This window comes from Notamacropus eugenii, chromosome 5 (assembly GCF_028372415.1).
Source record: "Notamacropus eugenii isolate mMacEug1 chromosome 5, mMacEug1.pri_v2, whole genome shotgun sequence".
NCBI lineage: Eukaryota > Metazoa > Chordata > Mammalia > Diprotodontia > Macropodidae > Notamacropus > Notamacropus eugenii.
This window is the reverse complement of record NC_092876.1, coordinates 258,433,531-258,452,052: the sequence shown is the minus strand read 5'-3', so window position 1 is coordinate 258,452,052 and position 18,522 is coordinate 258,433,531. Positions and strand designations below refer to the sequence as shown.

Here is an 18,522-nt window from a genome sequence, read left to right as displayed (position 1 = left end):
TGTTAGAGATGGGGTTCAAAGCCAGATATCAGATTCCGAGTTTAATGCTCTATCCAGTATCCCAGGCTGCCTTGATTGTCCTACTATCCAAGGTATTATAATTTTCTTCTTTCTTAGATGATGACTACAAGAACAAGGCTTTTCCCCTTAATTTTCCCTTTATTTATCACATCACATATTCAGTCAGACATGTAGAAAGGAGTAAAATTTACTTTTAGTAAAGCAGGAGGGAAGTGTAGTGTTCAAAGTATCTATAAGTAAGTAGCTTAACACTTAGTGTTGTAACTTTCTCATTATCAACTCACTCCTTGGGCCCTTGTAGTTTGGCTTCTGCCTTCAGCATGCTACTAAAACTGTTGTCTGAAGTTGACTCAGAACCACCTAGTGGGCCATGTTGGATGTTTCTCATCCTCTTTGACTAGTGCCTCATTTGATACTATCTAGCTGTCCTTCTTGAAATATGGCGCTGATCTACCATGATACCTAACTGTATTGGTTCTTCTCATTCTTTGACGTCTCTGTCTCCTTCCCCCACTTCCCCTCTTTCTTCCACATCCTATCTGGGAATTCTTCCAAGACTGCTGCCCCTTTCTTCTTTCTCCCTCTGATGTCAATTCAACCATCTTGTGTGTGCCAGGGGTTATGCTAGACACAAGGGGGATATCAAGTCAAAAACAAAAGATCCCCCTACTCTCAAAGAGTTTATGTTCTTGAGAAGCATGTAAGTAGAAAATTAAATACAAAATGTATACAAAGTTCACCTACTTTCCTGTTTTTGCTAATGGTAGAGTTATCTACGCTTAAGAGCTACAAGTCATTTCTATCTCACTCACCTTCCTAATCAAATATTGTCAATTTTTCCTTTAAAATGTATCTAACGTTTTCCCTTTCTTTTCCATTAGGCCATTATCACTTCACACCTAGAATATTTAAACAACCCCTTTACTGGTCCAACTTTTAATCTTGCCCCTTCAGTTTATCCTACATCCAGGTTGAAATTAACCTTCCTAAAGCATATCTCTGTTCATATCACTTCCCACTTAAAAATGTTTAGTGACTTCCCCTTTGTCTATAGAACAAAAGTTCAAATTCCTCACCCCTGAATTCAGCTCCCTACACAACATGGCTCCAACCTACCTTTCAAGATGTGTTGCCCATCCTTTCCCTACATATACCTAATGTTCAAGACAAAATAAGTTATGTACCTTGCCTTTTTCTCAGTTTTGGTCCTTGGTTAATGTTGTTTCCTTTGCATGACATTTCTCCTCTGCATTTTATTGAATTACACCCATCTATTCATTGCATGAATTTTCTTACCAATTTGATTAGCTAAAGCCAATAGGCCAGAATAAATCAAGAGACAGGTTTTGTGACACTCAAGAGTATCACATTCTCCACCAGCAGTTAATAGGGATTGCATCATTCACAATTCAGTAAGCAATATTTATATATTATATGAAACAAAGGAAAAAAAGATAGCTGTTAATTAAAATGCAGGTAGCCATACAAAAAAAGTAGTATGCTTGTTAAAGGAAAATGTATATCATTTGCTATGGGAAATAGATAAGGGAATTGTTTTCTTAGTATAGCTTATTTTACTAAATCAAAGGGAACTGCCCTTCAGATTAGATAAGAGAAGAGGACCTTCTGAGGACTAGGAAATCCTCTACCTTCAGCAACGAAGTCATTTTGCACTGATAGAAGGAAAGAAGACACTGAAGGACATTAGCCACTACAACTATTCTTTCTGTTCATGAGGAGTCATATACAGCAAAATGACTGATATGGAGCAAGATGAATTCAGATATGTTTTCCCAAAATTCACTTTCAAAACTTCAAGGCCCAAGTTACGTCCTGTCTTCCCTAGGAAGCCATCTCTTTTCTTCCAATCCAGGAAAGATTTCCCTTTTCTGAACTTTATAACTCTTTAGGTTGTAAATTTCTTATTGAACTAATTACATGATGCTAACTAATCATTCATGACCTCAAACACTTACCAGCTGTGTGACCCTGGACAAGTCACTTAATCCCATATGCCTCAATTTCTTCATCTGTAAAATGATCTGGAGAAAGAAATGGTAAACCATTCCAATATCTTTGCCAAGAAAATCCCAAATGGAGTCACAGAGAATCAGACATGACTAAAATGACTAGATAAACTCATGTACTTGTCATCTTCCCCACTACTTATTAGACTCTTAAAGACAATAAACAAGTCTTGTATGTAAGTCTTTCTATTTCCAATAGCATTTAACATAGGATCTTGTACATAATAAGTGTTAGAATTCCTTCCTAAGATGAATTTCTATTACTGTATATAGAAGCACATGAAAAAAACCACTTGAATTTGCTTGATCATGATCATGGTATTAAGTTGTATCAAAAATATTTAAGTTAAAAAATATCTTGCTATAAGTTTCTAGCTTTCTTTTTTTTAACCAGATCTATGATTTCACTGGTCTAGGGGGCTCCTTGTGAAGATCTCTACCCGTGCAGATTTAGTGCCTTCTCTGTACTGAAAGTCTTAGAGAACTGTCTGGGCTGTTGAAAAGTTAGGTGACTTGCCCAGGGTCAAACAAACATGTGTCAGAGATAGGACTTGAACTCACCCAGGTCTGTCTAACTCAGAGCCCTCCTTTCTCTACTACACCACATTGTCTTTTTAAAGTTATTTATGTAAAATCATAGACTTTTAAAATTGGCAAAGATATTTACAGTTTTTAAGTTCACCCCCCTCCTTATACTGGCAAGAAAATGGACCCTTTCTGAAGAGATTGCCCTGACCACTTTTCTCTCTGACTTTCTCTATTGCAGCTCTTAAACTTTTTCCCTTTAACTAACTCATTGGATATCATGTTCAATGAAACCCAGCATTACATTTGTTAACTTTTCCTTGTTTCCATCAGGATAAGGGTTATATAATATACTCCCTAGCATAAATTGGTATATGAGCAAGTGTATTTAATTTACATACTGATTTTTAATTTAACAGTCAGCATTTTCTTGCCTGTAGTCTTAGTAGCAACATTAAAATGCAAGTCACTCAGTAGACCTGCCTTTACTGAGTGTCTATTGTAAGGGGAACCATGTTAAAATAGCTTTGGGGGCATTATCGGGGAATGTACCAAAGAAATAGGTCCAAAACAAATAGAATCAGAATTATGTCTGCCTTCAAAGGGAACTAAAATGGGTTTTTTTTTGTAATTAAATATTGGTGAAACAACAAGTCTACCACACAACACAAAACTTTAGTGATAGATGACCTCATTATGAATCTCTTCCATTGATATTTTTTACTAAAATGAAACAAAACAAACCTTTAGGATCCAGAACTGGAAGGGACCATGGAGACAATCTAATTCAATCCCTTCATTTTATAGCTGAAAATAAATGAGGACAAAAGGCACCTATGACAGGCAAGCCTAGGGACAGGGTATATTTGGGGGTCTAGCTCATTCCTGGCTTATCACAATTCTGGGGTAGCAGATTGGTTCTAGTACAATCCCAAGAGCTAGATCCATTACAAGGACAATGCAGATTTGGTTTGACACTAATGGGTTTGTCTTAGAGTGGAACTAATCTACAGGGAGAAGGGGGATAAAAAGTCCTCTAGACCAGGAATGATATGGTATGGAATTTCTGCACCCAGGCCAGAACAAATTTGTTCAGAATGAGAAAAGATAGAAACTCTTTATCCTAGTAACTACTCCATGGTATTTGAAGTGATATTACTCTGTTAGGTGTAGTAATTCATTGTTCGTTATTCAACTGTCATTTATTCAATACCTTTCATGGACTGTGCTAGATTTGGAGGATATTTAAAAATAAATGGAACATAGTCCCTACCCTCAAAGAGCTTTAAATTCAGGAAAGGAGCTTATAGCTCATTAGATTAAAATGCAATACTATTATTTTATATCTATTGCACTATTAAATCAAGATGAGAGCATTTATCCCTCTTGTAATTTTCTTCTGTATGAATGTCTCTTCTTCCACTTTTGTTTATAGTTAATTTAAAAAATAAAAGTTACCATGACATATACTGAGGATTTTTTGTTTGTTTCACAGCAACTGAAAGAACAGAAAAATGCAGGCACCAGAACTAATGAGGTGAGAGAAATTCCTTGTTTTTCCATCATGTCTGTCAACATCACTCTCCCTCTTCACATATTTCCAATCACTTGCCTAATCTTAATGTTTTGTCTTCATGTCTCTCACATCAGACCCCTTCTCTCCAAACTATATGCTTAGTTCAAGGCTTTCATCATCTTTGACTAGATTATTTCAATAGCCTCTTCCTAATTGGTCTCCTTCCTCAAGTTTTGCCACATTTTAGTCCATCCTTTACACCGATGCCAAAATGCTTTTTCTTAAGCACAGATCTGACCATGTCACTTTCCTACTTCATAAACTCCAAGGGATCCCTATTACCTGTGGGATAAAATATATAAACTTTGTTTAGCTTTCAAACCTGGACCCACTGATCTGTCCAGTTTCATTGTGTAACACTCCATTGTACAATATTCCACCTCCCGCCCTCTGCTGTCTACTCAAACTAGCCTTCTTTCTATTCCTCATACCCAACACTCCTTTCACTCTATCTCCTATCTCTATATCTTTGAAATGCCTTTTCCCCAAGCTTAGAATATACTCCCTTATCACCTTGGCCTCACAGAATCCCTCTCTTCCTTCAAGATAAGAAACAGCATCACCTCCTACAGGAAGCCCTTCCTGATCTCCCCAACTGTTTGTTCCCTAATTCCCAAACTATTCATCTGTGCGCTCTCTCTCTCTCTCTCTCTTTCTTTCTTTCTCTCTCTCTATTTTACGTATGTGCACATGTATATATACACTACATACATGTAATGTGGCATAAATAGATGTGCTATGACAAGATCTTGTTACAGAGGATACATATATGTATGTTACACACACATATATGTGTGTGTAATATATTCCTGTGTGTATGCACCTTACATATGGCCTTGATGTTTGCCATTTGGAATTTAAACTCCTGCAAGGAAGAATTATTTCATTTATTATCCTTGTATTTCCAGCACCTAATGCAGTATCTGGCATATTGTAGGCATTTCCTAAATGCTGATAATCTACATCCTTACTCTTCTCTCTGCAAAACCTTTATGAGAATAATATATATGCATACAAGATCCTTTGGATGAAAAAGAAGAGAGAGGAAGATAGTGACTTTTACAAACAATTTTTTATCAATCCAGTGACATGATTATACTGAAAGGTTGGAAAACTCCTGCTGAGTTCATCGTTTGTTGATGTTAAAAAAAACAAAAGCTTTAGACAGTGAGCAAGACACCACCTTGAAGGCTCTCATTTAACGAGGAGTCTTTCATGAACATGCAAGATTCCTTGATGAACACAATCACAGAGATATTTGTGTTCAGTGATGTTCTGGTGATCAGTTTTAAGTGAATCATAAACAGAGAGACCTTTACTTGACAAAAATGTTGACCTTGTCATAGAGGCTATAAATGGAAGGAGAATTCTCTATAAGTGAAGATATCTTCTAGATGATTTTGTTTGTAGACAACATAGTGATGATGTATCACCCCACCTCACTCTCGCCCCTTGAACTCCTGAAAATCTACTCAGAAAAAGTTCAATAGATGAAGAATGACTACTGTCTAGACCGTGATATTGCAGTTGGATGCGTAGTCAGTTAAATTTACCTGTTAGTAAACATATCTTTGACAGTCCTTCTAGATGGATAATGAGCTAGTCTAAAAATTGAATAGGATGACAGTGGGCTGAATTTGGGGGAGGAGAGGAGTGGAGGAATTACACAGTTTTGTCTGTCCTCCTAAGCTGCTCTCTAATTCAAAAGTCCATCTTTTCTTAATACCATTATTCATTTATTGATGTTACAGGGCTATGAATCATGGAATATGCTAGCCCCCAAAATAATCATGTGGGTAACCCAGAGAACAACAGAGAGGTGCATAGTAAGCACGTGTTGGCTTCAAGATATTACCAGGGATGACTTGCGTTGCAGAAGTGGTATAGAAGGTATTTTACAGGAATATTATCAGAATAGCAGTTGGTCTAACTGAGTGGCAAAAGCAAATAATGACAAAGTCAACGAAGGGCATCTAGTCCATTGTGGATATATACTCTGGACAATTTATAGCAAGACATGGATAAGAATTGCACAGGATGAGAAGGCATAGTTCACATTACTGTAGATAGTATCTACATCAATAAAATTATCTACCCATTGAAGGACAACCAGTGTGATTTGGGCTCTTTTATGTGAAGAGGTAGAAGATTTGAATCTTCTATATATTTGGACATAGTTATTGGGATGCTACCAAGTCTAAGAACAAAAAACTGTGAATTCAACTGCCATGAACTTACATGAGATAGGAGTCTCTTATTTCCCTTAGTTTTTCCATTTGTAAGTTGGGGACAATAATAATAGCTCATTTTATATAGAGAATTATTGTTTACAAAGTACTTTTCTCAACAAGCCTGTGAGATAATTCATGAAAGCAGTACTACCTTCATCTCCCATCTGAGGAAATTCAAGATCATACAGCTCGGAAGTATCAGAAATGAGACTTGAACCCAGATCTTCTGAGTCCGGTGTTCTTTCTACTTCACCATGCTGTTGGCTTATCTCAGGGAAGATTAAAGAAATAAAAGATATGTTGTCATGCAAACAGAAATGAAACATATACAAAGATTTACATACATTCAGTTGGTATAGAAAAGGCTTAATTCTCTCATTTACATCAAGATATTACAATCAGTCAGTCAATAATCATTTGTTAAGCAACATCTTTATATCGGGCACTGTACCTAGTCTATGGGAACACAAATAAAATGGATGAAACAATCCCTACTCAGGAAAAAAAATATTCTAATTGGGAAGAATATAAATATGCATGGACATGTATACAGATAATATATGAGGAGAATAAATACAACTAAATGCAAAGTATTTTAGGAGGGAAGGCATTAGCTTTGTAACATGGCTTTTCTGTGTGGAGGGAAAACAGACCTTCCTAATATCCCACTTCCTGATTCACTCTCTGGCCATATGTAAGAGGACAACTGGCATTTGAACTTCCTGTAGATACTGAAGACCATGGCATGTGCTGGAAAGAGTACTGATCTAGGAGTCAGGAGACCTGAGATCTAGTCTTGACATTGATGTTTAGTGGTTGTGTGGTCTTGGCCATTCTCCTACTCTTAGTTTCCTCATTTATAAAATGACTATCACCCTAGCTATTGCAAGGGTGGTTGTAAGATAATAGATATAAAGATAATAGATGTAAAAATGTTTTGTAAACCACAAATCACTACACAGATTCAAGGTTTGGAGATATTTTGTACCTTCCAGTAAATACTTCATTCCATTTGGGAAAAAAAGAACAGTTGGTCATTAAAAGGGGTTTTTTGGTTGTTTTTTGGGGGGACAGGGTGGAGAGTCCCAGATTTATGATTTCATTCCCATAAGGTGCTCTTGGGGAGGAAGTCCCCTCTAACAGGGCATATTCGCAACTAATATACATATTGTCAACTGTGATGAAACTTATAGTCTTAGAGAGTTGTTTCTCACATTATCACATAGAAATAGCTATGGACCTTTCAGGGCACTCATGGGTGGTTAAAGGATTTATGATGGTCTGTGTTCCCCTGCTGACAAAATGGCTATTCAAGCTCATCAGAAATAAACTCAGTGCTCTGTCTACTTTGGTAACTAATCCCTGTTTCTCTTCCCCTTTTCTTCCTTCTCTCTATAAACCCTAACACTCAGGTTTTTCTTGTTGCATGGTACCATCTTTTCATCTTATCTCAGAATTGGAAAGGGATTAGGATCCATCTAGTCCATCCTCTGTTTGAAAAAATAATGGCCACATTCTCAGTAATTTCATAAGATCAGATTTAGCGTGCTAAAAATTACCTCCAAGAAATCACATGATAATGGTGGGTTAAGTGACTTTCTCTAGTAGTAATCATCAAACATGACATTTGAATATAGATCTTTTGACTCCACTCATAGTTCTTTCTGCTCTACCACACTGCTACAGTCATCATTTCATCATTTTAAAAATCCATTTTTAATGAGTATACCCAGGGGATATTATTAGAAAGTGTCCAATCTTTCATGTTTGATTAAAAATTTGGAATGAAGTTATTTTTCATGGTTTGGTTTTTTTTCCCTATGTTGAAACTGGTTATGGTTAAGCCTCAGTTCCACCTCTTAAAATGTTAGTTCAGCTTATAAAAAGTATAGGTTGTATGAACTAATTCCTTTGAGACTTTTAAATAATTCTCTACATGTCTGGTTTTTAGGGCCCTCTCATTGTTACTGAAGAACTTCATTCCCTAAGCTTTGAGACCCAGTTGTGCCAGCCTGGCTTGGTAATTGATCTAGAGGTAAGTCTTAGATTTCATAGAATCCCAGAATTTGAGAGTTGAAAGGGACTTTGATGGCCTTTCTTCTCATCCATTCATGAATGAATTCCTCCCAGGACAGTTAGTGATGCAGCCTCTGCATGAAGACTGCGAAGTACTTGCCAAAAATAGAAGTAATTGTCAGGCACCTTTTCCCCCCATGTATTTTTATCTCTAAGTTTTCCCCTCAAGGACATTTCTTCAGATGCCATGCATTAGTAACGTATTTTCAGTGCTTCCATGAATTACTGGTTATGAATCCAGCTCCTCAGGTAACTGGCAGTTAAATTTACTTTTGAATTATTGAAGCTATATTTTCCCAATATTCTTAATTTCTCATATTGTGTCCTGGCATTTATTGGGGATTTTTCCTTTAAATAAAAAAAAGTTCCTCAGTACTGAGTTAAATAAACTCAAGTGACTATCTTAAAACAATCTTCCTGGGGGCAGAGCCAAGATGGTGGAGTGAGAGCAACTACTCACCTAAGCTCTTAGACAAACTCCTTCAGATACCTATAAAAAGAGAATCTGACCAGATTTTGGAGGGGCAGAATCCAATAGGAGACAGACTGTGGCAGATTCACAGCCCAGGACAGACTAGAAGGTCAACAGGAAGGATCTGTTCCACGGGGGCTGAAGGAGCACACAGCACACAGTGCACAGCCAGTATCACCATGTCCCCACTGCGGCAGGGTCAAGCAGGAAGTCCCGGGTAGTCTGAGGCAGTGGCCACACTGAAGAATAGTGGGCATATCAGCCCTGGACAGCAGTCCAGTGGAACCGAGCAAGTGAGAGCCATGGAGCCCCAGGTCTCTGAAGCAGTTGCTCCTGAACTATCAGCCCACAGAGTAAATGTCTGTAAGTCATCTACTTGAACTTCCTGGAACCAAGATGGTAGAGTGATCAGTAAATGCTCTTTTCCCCTCCCCTTGTTGACCTTGAAAGACCCATAAAATATTTCTCTAGAAAAATCCTGGAACAGTGGGTTCAGCAGAAGGGGCACACAGTCTCTTAGCATGCGAGGCTAGGAAAATCACAAAAGGAGGTCCTTCTTGCTGTGGCTGAGAGGGACCAGTGCAGAATCAGAACTGTCCCAGACAGCCCCACTTCAGCAAACCAGAAGGAGATCCAGAGCCCCAGGGGGGTGGAGCCCACAACTGCCAACACCAGGACCCCAGGCATGCCTCAGTACCCCAGAGGAAACAGGAAGACACTAAGGCAGATGGTATCACCAACCACTGAGCTTGCCTATGCTCTGGCCCAGAAGAGGAGATATGCTGTAGCCACACCACCCCTCCCTGACACTTAACACAGCTAGCTCCAGGGTAACTCCCAGGGAAACCCAGAAAGATTTCACCTAGCCTCTGCTTTCTCACACTAACCAGCTCAGCACCAGGTAAGCTGCAGCATTTTAACTTCTAGATGAAAGAACACACAGTCTCAAGTTCAAGGCACAAGAACTGTGGGACAGAGCCCTTTGTGACCTAGAAGCAGATATCTACTTTAAAAGTCAGGAAAAGGGTGATGATCATCATCATGAGTAAGAAGTAAAGCAGAAAAGAAAAGACCATAAAATCTTTCTATGGGGACAAGGACCAAAACACTGACCAAAGAGGTCAGTACTGAGACTGTACTCCCATCTGAAACTTCAGAAGGGAATAGGAACTGGTCACAAGCACAAAGAGCACTCTTGGAAAAGCTGAACAAAGATTTTAAAAGCCAAATTAGAGAAACAGAAGAAAAACTGACGAATGATTTTAAAAATATGAAAAAAGAATTCACTGAAGAGAACAGTTCCTTAGAAAGGAAAATTGGACAAATGGAAAAGGAAGCACAAAACCTAACTGGAAAAAATGGACATATGGAAAAGGAAGCATAAAACCTAACTGGGAAAATTGGACAAATGGAAAAGAAAATATAAAAACTAACTGTAGAAAATAACTCCTTAAAAGGAATAATTAGACAGATGGAAAATGAGATGCAAAAGTTAACTGAAGAAAACAATTTGATAAAAATTAGAATTGGGCAAGTAGAAGCTAATAACTCTATGAGACATCAAGAATCAGTCAAACAGAATCTAAAGAATGAAAAGACAGAAGAAAATGTAAAATATCTAATTGGAAAAACAACTGACCCAGAAAATTTTCTCCAGGAGAGAAAAATCTAAGAATTATTGGTCTACCAGAAAGCCATAATGAAAAAAGAGCTTGGACAATATCTTCCAAGAAATTGTGAAGGAAAATTGCCCAGAAGGCATAGATCCAGAGGGCAAAATAGTCATCGAAAGAATCCACTGCTCATCTCCAAAAGGGATCCCAAAGTAAAACATCAAGGAATATCGTTGCCAAATTCCAGAACTATCAAGTGAAGGAGAAAATACTACAGGCAGCCAGAAAGAAACGATTCAAATATTAAAGAGCTACAGTCAGGATCACACAGGACCTTTCAGCTTCTACCTTAAAAGATGGAAGGAATTGGAATACAATATTCCATAAGGCAAAGGAGCTGGGACTACAACCAAAGATCAATTACCCAGCAAAGTTGAGCTTAATATTTCAGGCAAGGAGATGGCCATTCAGTGAAATAGAGGATTTCCAGATCTTCCTGATGAAAAGGCCAGAACTCAACAGAAGTCTCAAGAGAGGCATAAAAAGGTAAACAGAGGGAAAAAAAAAAAACTTGTTCAATATGGACATACTGTTTACATCCCTACAAGGGAAGATGATACTCGTTAATCTTGAGAATTGTATATTTATCATGATATATAAAAGGGATATACATAGATAGAGGGAGCAGGTATAAAGTAAATGATGTGATAATAAAAATGTGATTTAAGGGTGTGAAGGGATTTTAACAGGAGATGTGGAAAGAAGGAGACAGAAAATGGTAAATTACATCACAGGAAGAGGCACAAAATTATATTAGAGTAGAGGGAAAGAGGGGAGGGAGATGAGCATTGCTTGATATTTACTCTCATTTGATTTGGTTCAAGGAGGGAATAACAAACTTAATTAAGCATATAAATCTAACTAGCTCTACAGGCTGTAGTAGGGGAAGGGGGAAAGAAAAGGGAGGGGATGCTAAAAGGGAGGGAAGAAGTAGTAAGGGTAATGAAAAGGAGGGAGGCTGAAATAAGGAAGGGAAGACTGAGGGAAGTGGTGCTCAAAAATTAAAACTCTATTGTGGAGGGGAAGGGAGAACTAAAAGCACAAATGGGGGGAAAGAGGATAGAGGGAAAGACAGAGATAGTAATTATAACTGTGAATGTGAATAGGATGAACTCTCCCATAAAATGGAGATGGATAGCAGAATGGATTAAAAACCATAATTCAACCATATGTTGTTCACAAGAAACACATTTGAAACAAGGAGGATACACACAGGGTAAAGGTAAAAGGTTGGAGTAGAATATATTATGCTTCATCTGATGTAAAAAAAGCAGGAGTAGCAATCCTAATCTCAGACAAAGCAAAAGCAGAAATATATCTAATCAAAAGAGAGAAGGAAAGAAACTATATCCTACTAAAAGGCACCATAAACAGTGAAGCAATATCATTACTAAACATATATGCTCCAAGTGGTATAGAATCCAAATTCTTAGGGGAGAAGTTAAGGGAGTTACAAGAAGAAATAGACAGCAAAAGTATACTAGTGGAGGACACTTCCCCTCTCTGAACTTGATAAATCTAACCTCAAAATAAACAAGAAAGAAGTTAAGGAGGTGAGTAAAATTCTGGATAAGGTAGATATGATAGATCTCTGGAGAAAACTGGACCAGGATAGAAAGGAATATACCTTTTTCTCAGCAGTACATGGCACATATACAAAAATTGACCATGTACTAGGGCATAAAAACCTCACAATCCAGTGCAGAAAGGCAGAGATAGTCAATACATCCTTCTCATATCATAATGCAATAAAAATTATATGTAATAAAAGACCATAGAAAGATAGACCAAAAATTAATTGGAAACTAAATAATCTAATCTTACAGAATGAGTGAGCTAAACAACAAATCATAGAAAAAATCAACAGCTTCATTCAAGAGAATGACAATAATGAGACAACCTACCAAATCTTATGGGATACTACAAAAGCATTTCTTAGGGGAAATTTTATATCTTTGAATGCCTACATGAATAAAATAGAGAAAGAGGAGATCAACGAATTGGGCTGAAATGCAGCTGAAAATGCTAGAAAAAGAACAAATTGAAAATCCTCAAGTAAATACCAAATTAGAAATACTGAAAACCAAAGGAGAGATTAATAAAATTGAAATTAAGAAAACTATCAAACTAACAAATAAAACTAAGAGTTGGTTTAAAATTGATAAACCTTTGGTTAATTTGATTTAAAAATAGAAAGAAGAAAACCAAATTACCATTGTCAAAAATGAAAAGGGTGAATTCTCCTCCAGTGAGGAGGAAATTAAAACAATAATTAGAAATTACTTTGCCCAACTGTATGCCCATAAATCTGACAATATAAATGAGATGGATGATTATTTTAAAAAGTATAAATTGCCCAGATTAACAGAAAAGGAAGCTGAATACTTAAATAACCCCATCTCAGAAAAAGAAATTGAACAAGCCTCCAATGAACTGCTTAGGAAAAAATCTCTGGGGCCAGATGGATTTACAATTGAATTTTATTAAACATTTAAAGAACAGTTAATTCCAATACTATGTAGACTATTTGGGAAAACTGAGGAAAATTCTTTTTATGATACCTAAACCAGGAAGAGCCAAAACAGAGAAAGAAAATTATAGGTCAATTTCTCTAATGAATATAGATGCAAAAATTTTAAATAAGATTTTAGCAAAAAGAATATAGCTACTTATCACAAGAATAATACATTACGATCAGATAAGAGTTAGACCAGGAATGCAGGGCTGGTTCAACATTAGGAAAATTATTAGCATTACTGACCACATCAACAACAAAACTAACAAAAACCACAATTATCTTAATAGATGCAGAAAAAGCTTTTGACAAAATATAATACCTATTCCTATTGAAAACGCTGGAAAGCACAGGAATAAATGGAACTTTCCATTAGCAGTATCTACCTAAAACCTTCAGCAAGCATTATATGCAATGGGGATAAGATGCATTTCCAATAAGATCAGGGGTGAAACAAGGATATCCATTATCACCACTGTTATTCAATATGGTACTAGAAATGTTAGCTGTAGCAATTAGAGAAGATAAAGAAATGGAAGGAATTAGAATAGGCAAGATTGCAGATGATACGATGATACACTTAGAGAATCCCAGAGAATCAAGTAAAAAACTACTTGAAATAATAAACAACTTTGGCAAAGTTGCACGTTACAAAATAAACCACATAAATCATTTTCATTTCTATATATTAATAACAAAGCTCAACAGCAAGAGATAGAAAGAGAAATCTCATTTAAAGCTAGGGTAGACACTATAAAATATTTGGTAGTCTACCTGCCAAAACAAACCCAGGGACTATATGAACACAATTACAAAACACTATTCACACAAATAGATCTAAGTAAGTGGAAAACCATCAGTTGCTCATGGGTAGGCTGAGCTAATATAATAAAAATGACAATTCTACCTAAATTAATTTACTTGTTGAGTGCCATACCAATCAAACTATCAGATAATTATTTTCTAGAGCTGGAAAAAATAATATCAAAATTCAGCTAGAAGAACAAAAGGTTCAGAATATCAAGGGAACCAATGAAAAGAAATGCTAGGAAAGGTGGCCTTGCTCTACTAGATCTCAAATTGTATGGTAAAGCAGTAACTATCAAAACCACTTGGTATTGGCTAGGAAACAGAGGGGTAGACCAGTGAAATAGGTTAGGTACTGAAGACACAATAGTCAATGAATACAGCAATCTACTGTTTGATAAACCCAAGGACCCCAGCTTCTGGGATAAGAACTCACTGTTCAACAAAAATCGCTGGGAAAACTGGATAACTGTGTGGCAGAAACTGGGCATAGACCAATGCCTGACACCATACACAAGAATAAAGTCCAAATGGGTACATGATCTAGGTATAAAGATTGATACTTTAACAAATTAATGGAGCAAGGAATAGTGTGTTTATCAGATTTATGGAGAATGGAAAAATTATTGACTAAACAAGAGATAGAAAACATTATGAAGTACAAAATGGATAATTTTGATTACATTAAGTTGAAAAGTTTTTGCACAACAAAACCCAATGCAACCAAGATTAGGAGGGAAGCAGAAAACTGGTAAAGAGTTTTTGCAACTAGTGTCTATGATAAAGGCCTCATTTCTAAAATATATAGAGAAATGAGTCAAATGTACAAGAATACAATTCCCCAATTGATAAATGGTCAAAGGATATGAATAAGCAGTTTTCAGAGGAAGAAATTAAAGTTATCTATAGTCATATGAAAAAAGCTCTAAATCACTGTTGATTAGAGAGATGCAAATCAAAACAACTCCAAGATACCACATCACACCTATCAGATTGGCAAACATGACAAAACAGAAAGATGATAAATGGTGTAGAAGATGTGAGACAGTTGGAACACTAATTTATTGTTGGTGGAGCTGTGAGCTGATCCAACCATTCTGAAGAGCAATTTGGAACTATGCCCAAAGGGCTACAAAAATGTGCATACCCTTTGACCTAGCAATACCGCTTCTAGGACTGTATCCCCAAGACATCATAAAAATGGGAAAAGGTCCCACATGTACAAAAATATTTATAGCAACTCCCTTTGTGATGGCCAAAAACTGGAAATCAAGGGGATGCCCATCAATTGGGGAATGACTGAATAAATTGTGGTATATGAATGTAATGAAATACTATTGTGCTAGAAGAAATGATGAACAGGAAGACTTCAGAGAGGCCTGGAAAGACTTACATGAACTGATGCTAAGTGAAAGGAGCAGAACCAGGAGAACTTTGTACACAGCTACAACCACAGCGTGCGGAGAATTTTTCTGGTAGACTTAGTACTTCATTGCAGTGCAAAGACTTAAAAAATTCCCAGTTGTCTCTTGAGGCAAAATGCCTTCCACATCCAGAGAAAGAACTATGGAGTTCGATCACAGAATGAAGCAGACCATTTTCTTTTGTATTATGTTTTGTTTTATTTTATGATTTCTCCCATTCATTTTAATTCTTCTATGCAATATGACTAAGGTGAAAATGTATTTAATAGGAATGTATGTGTAGAACCTATATAAAATTATATGCTGTCTCAGGGAGGCAGTGGGGAGGGAGGGGGGAAAGAGGGGGAGGGAGGAGAAAAAAATCTAAGATATATGGAAGTTATTGTAGAACACAAAACAAATAAAATAATTTTTAAAAAATTTAAAAAAATAATGATCTTTTTTAACAGTTATACTGATGTTTTTGGAAAGTTTAACATGATTTCAAAGGCATGAGAATAAGACTTGATTTACTGACTAAGCAACTATGGGGTTGTGCAATCCCATGGGACAGAGTGCTGTCCCTTAGCCAAACAATAGAAAGCAGCTGCTCAGCTTGCACTACTTCTTCGTAGAATGTTTGAGTTACACCTCCTTTACTGAGTCCCACCAACCATACTTTCTCCTGTCTCCTTACTTTGTCCATTTCTCTTTCAGCATTGTACTGCTTGCTCCACCTCTTATTTATTCTTTGTCTTTTCAACTCAGTTGTATGACTATACATTGTTCAGCCAATATCCAATTAATAGTAGAACACGATTGTGGGACAAACTTACATGGCCATTGTGTGCTTTTCTCTTGTGTATGTAAACAATAAAAAAAATTTCTTGACCACACGAGGGGGGAGGTACAAAACAAAATATATGTATATCTGTAAATGTGTATTTCTTCTGAATACATTGAGTAACTTGTATTTTTGTGACTGGATAAGGGTAAAATGTTTCTAATTTAGTTTGCCTCAAAGTCTTTTTCTTCTTTTAGACAACATCTCTGCCTGTGGTTGTGATTTCCAATGTAAGCCAACTTCCCAGTGGATGGGCATCCATTTTATGGTACAACATGCTAACATCAGAACCCAAGGTATTGAGGATATTCAGTTTTTAAAATAAAAAGTTGGCCAAAGGGCCTTATTGCTTTAGTTTAGGAATCTTCAAATCATGATAACTGGCCAAATAAAACTTCAGTGAAAAACATAGAACTCATGTAGACAAATGTGTAAAGATTAGGGGGAACTCTGAAAAACTGAAACAGATGTAAGAAAAGAGATCTGTGATTTTCCTCCTTTGCTTATAAATTTAGATTCAATTAAGCTTTTATTAAAAACCTTCTTTCTGCCAGAGACCATTCTTGGCACAGAGGATATACGTACAAATGGAAACAGATTATAATTTGCTTCCTGAAACTTTTGTGGCCTTTATTTTTGCTTACAAAGTATAAATCTACTAAACAAACTTTTCAACGTTTTGCCAAAGTTAAGCCTTTAATATTATTTTGTTTTTCTTTCTATTCCATCCAAATATTCCCTCTCTACTTTCACTTTCTTTAGCTCTTTGCTCGTTAGATCTGCTCTTTTATTCTGGAGCCACTGTAGTACTCTGTACAAAAGGATTTGAAAATTTAGGTGCATGAGTAGGATTGAGTTTCAGCACTTAGTCCTTTTTGATGCCTCTGCAGTTGTTCTTAAGGATTTTTGTATTATGTTTTCTCTTCAGAATTTATCCTTCTTTCTGAACCCACCATGTGCAAAATGGTCTCAACTTTCAGAAGTATTGAGTTGGCAATTTTCCTCGGTCACAAAAAGAGGACTTAATTTAGAACAGCTGAACATGTTGGGCGAGAAACTCCTAGGTATGAACATATGGACTTTTCTTGGTTCTTAAAAAAAATTCTGTTTCCTCTTTCCCTTCCTGAGAAGTTAATTTCCTATTAGATATTTAAACTGTGATAGATGAAGAAGTGGTATGTCCTAAAGGAAAGTGACTTGAAATCAGAAGACATCTTTGAATCCTGGGAGACATTTACTAGTCATGTGATCATAGGCAAGTGAGGTTACCTTTCTGGCCCTTAGTTTGCTCATCTGTAAAATAGAGATAATTATACTTGTACCACCTATTGCAGAGTTGTTAGGGGGAACACACTAAGGAAAAACTAAAATTCAGTATAAATATAAGTTGTTATTATCATTACTGTAGACACCCCTCTCTTTATGAAAGATATGTTTTAAAAGTGATCAATATTTTCTCTTGATTTTGCACATATCACAATTTCAGACATGATACTTACTGGAAACTGTTTAGTTAAATATACTCCTTACTGCCAAAATCTTCTTGACTCTTGAGAAGTAACATAGTATAGTGTATAGAGCGCAGACTGGGAGTAAGGAAGATCTGGATACAAATCCTGCCTCAGATACTTTTACCTGTGTGATCTTGGGCAAGTAAACTCTATGGACCTTTGTTTCCTCATTAGTAAAATGAGAAGTTGGATTCAATGACCTCTAAGATCCTTTTCCCCCTCTGATTCTATGATCCTATAACAAGTATGGTAAAATCTTCTAGCTTGTCACATGCTACAGGAAAATTCATTATTTGTGAAAGTATAGAGGTTTAGATTCTCACCTACTCTATGACATTATCCCAAAGATATCTCATAGGATGACATGAGGTGGGAAGCAGACCCTTTAGCTCCAGTCCTTTACATGAAGTAGATACATTTCACTGATGGTTTTAATGGGCACTTCTAACTGATCATCATAGAAGATACAAGGATGAGGCTACATCATGGTATAGACCTTGACATTCTATGTAATTAAAATGGCTCCCACACCTGTACTTGTCAAACATTATGAAATATAAGATATGAGTAGAGAGTCTTGGATCCACACTCTTTCAAGGCTTTGCTAATCCATCGACGCTGAACACATCAGAGTTCCATTATAGACATCTGTCTCCTAAGTCTAAGGCAATTGCAGAGAATAGTTTTTATTTATGTACATAGGATCACAGATCCAGAGCTTGGAAGAACCTCCGAAGCCACATCGTCCAGCTCCTTCATTTTACAAATGATGAGATGGAAGTTAGAAAAATTTAGCTGTTTACTTTGTATAAAGTTGTATATACCAAGAGAATTTCCTTTA

At 36.6% G+C, this 18,522-nt stretch overlaps 1 protein-coding gene across 1 annotated transcript in view; it reads left to right on the top strand.

The window, feature by feature from the left end:
* The window catches only part of STAT1 (signal transducer and activator of transcription 1), a 61,886-nt gene that overhangs the window by 22,925 nt on the left and 20,439 nt on the right, over positions 1 to 18,522 (top strand). Inside the window, exons 14-17 of the mRNA XM_072612691.1 lie at positions 4,069 to 4,110; positions 8,332 to 8,415; positions 16,368 to 16,466; positions 17,099 to 17,234. Of these exons, the coding sequence (XP_072468792.1) occupies positions 4,069 to 4,110; positions 8,332 to 8,415; positions 16,368 to 16,466; positions 17,099 to 17,234 (361 nt within the window). The remainder of the gene's footprint in view (positions 1 to 4,068; positions 4,111 to 8,331; positions 8,416 to 16,367; positions 16,467 to 17,098; positions 17,235 to 18,522) is intronic.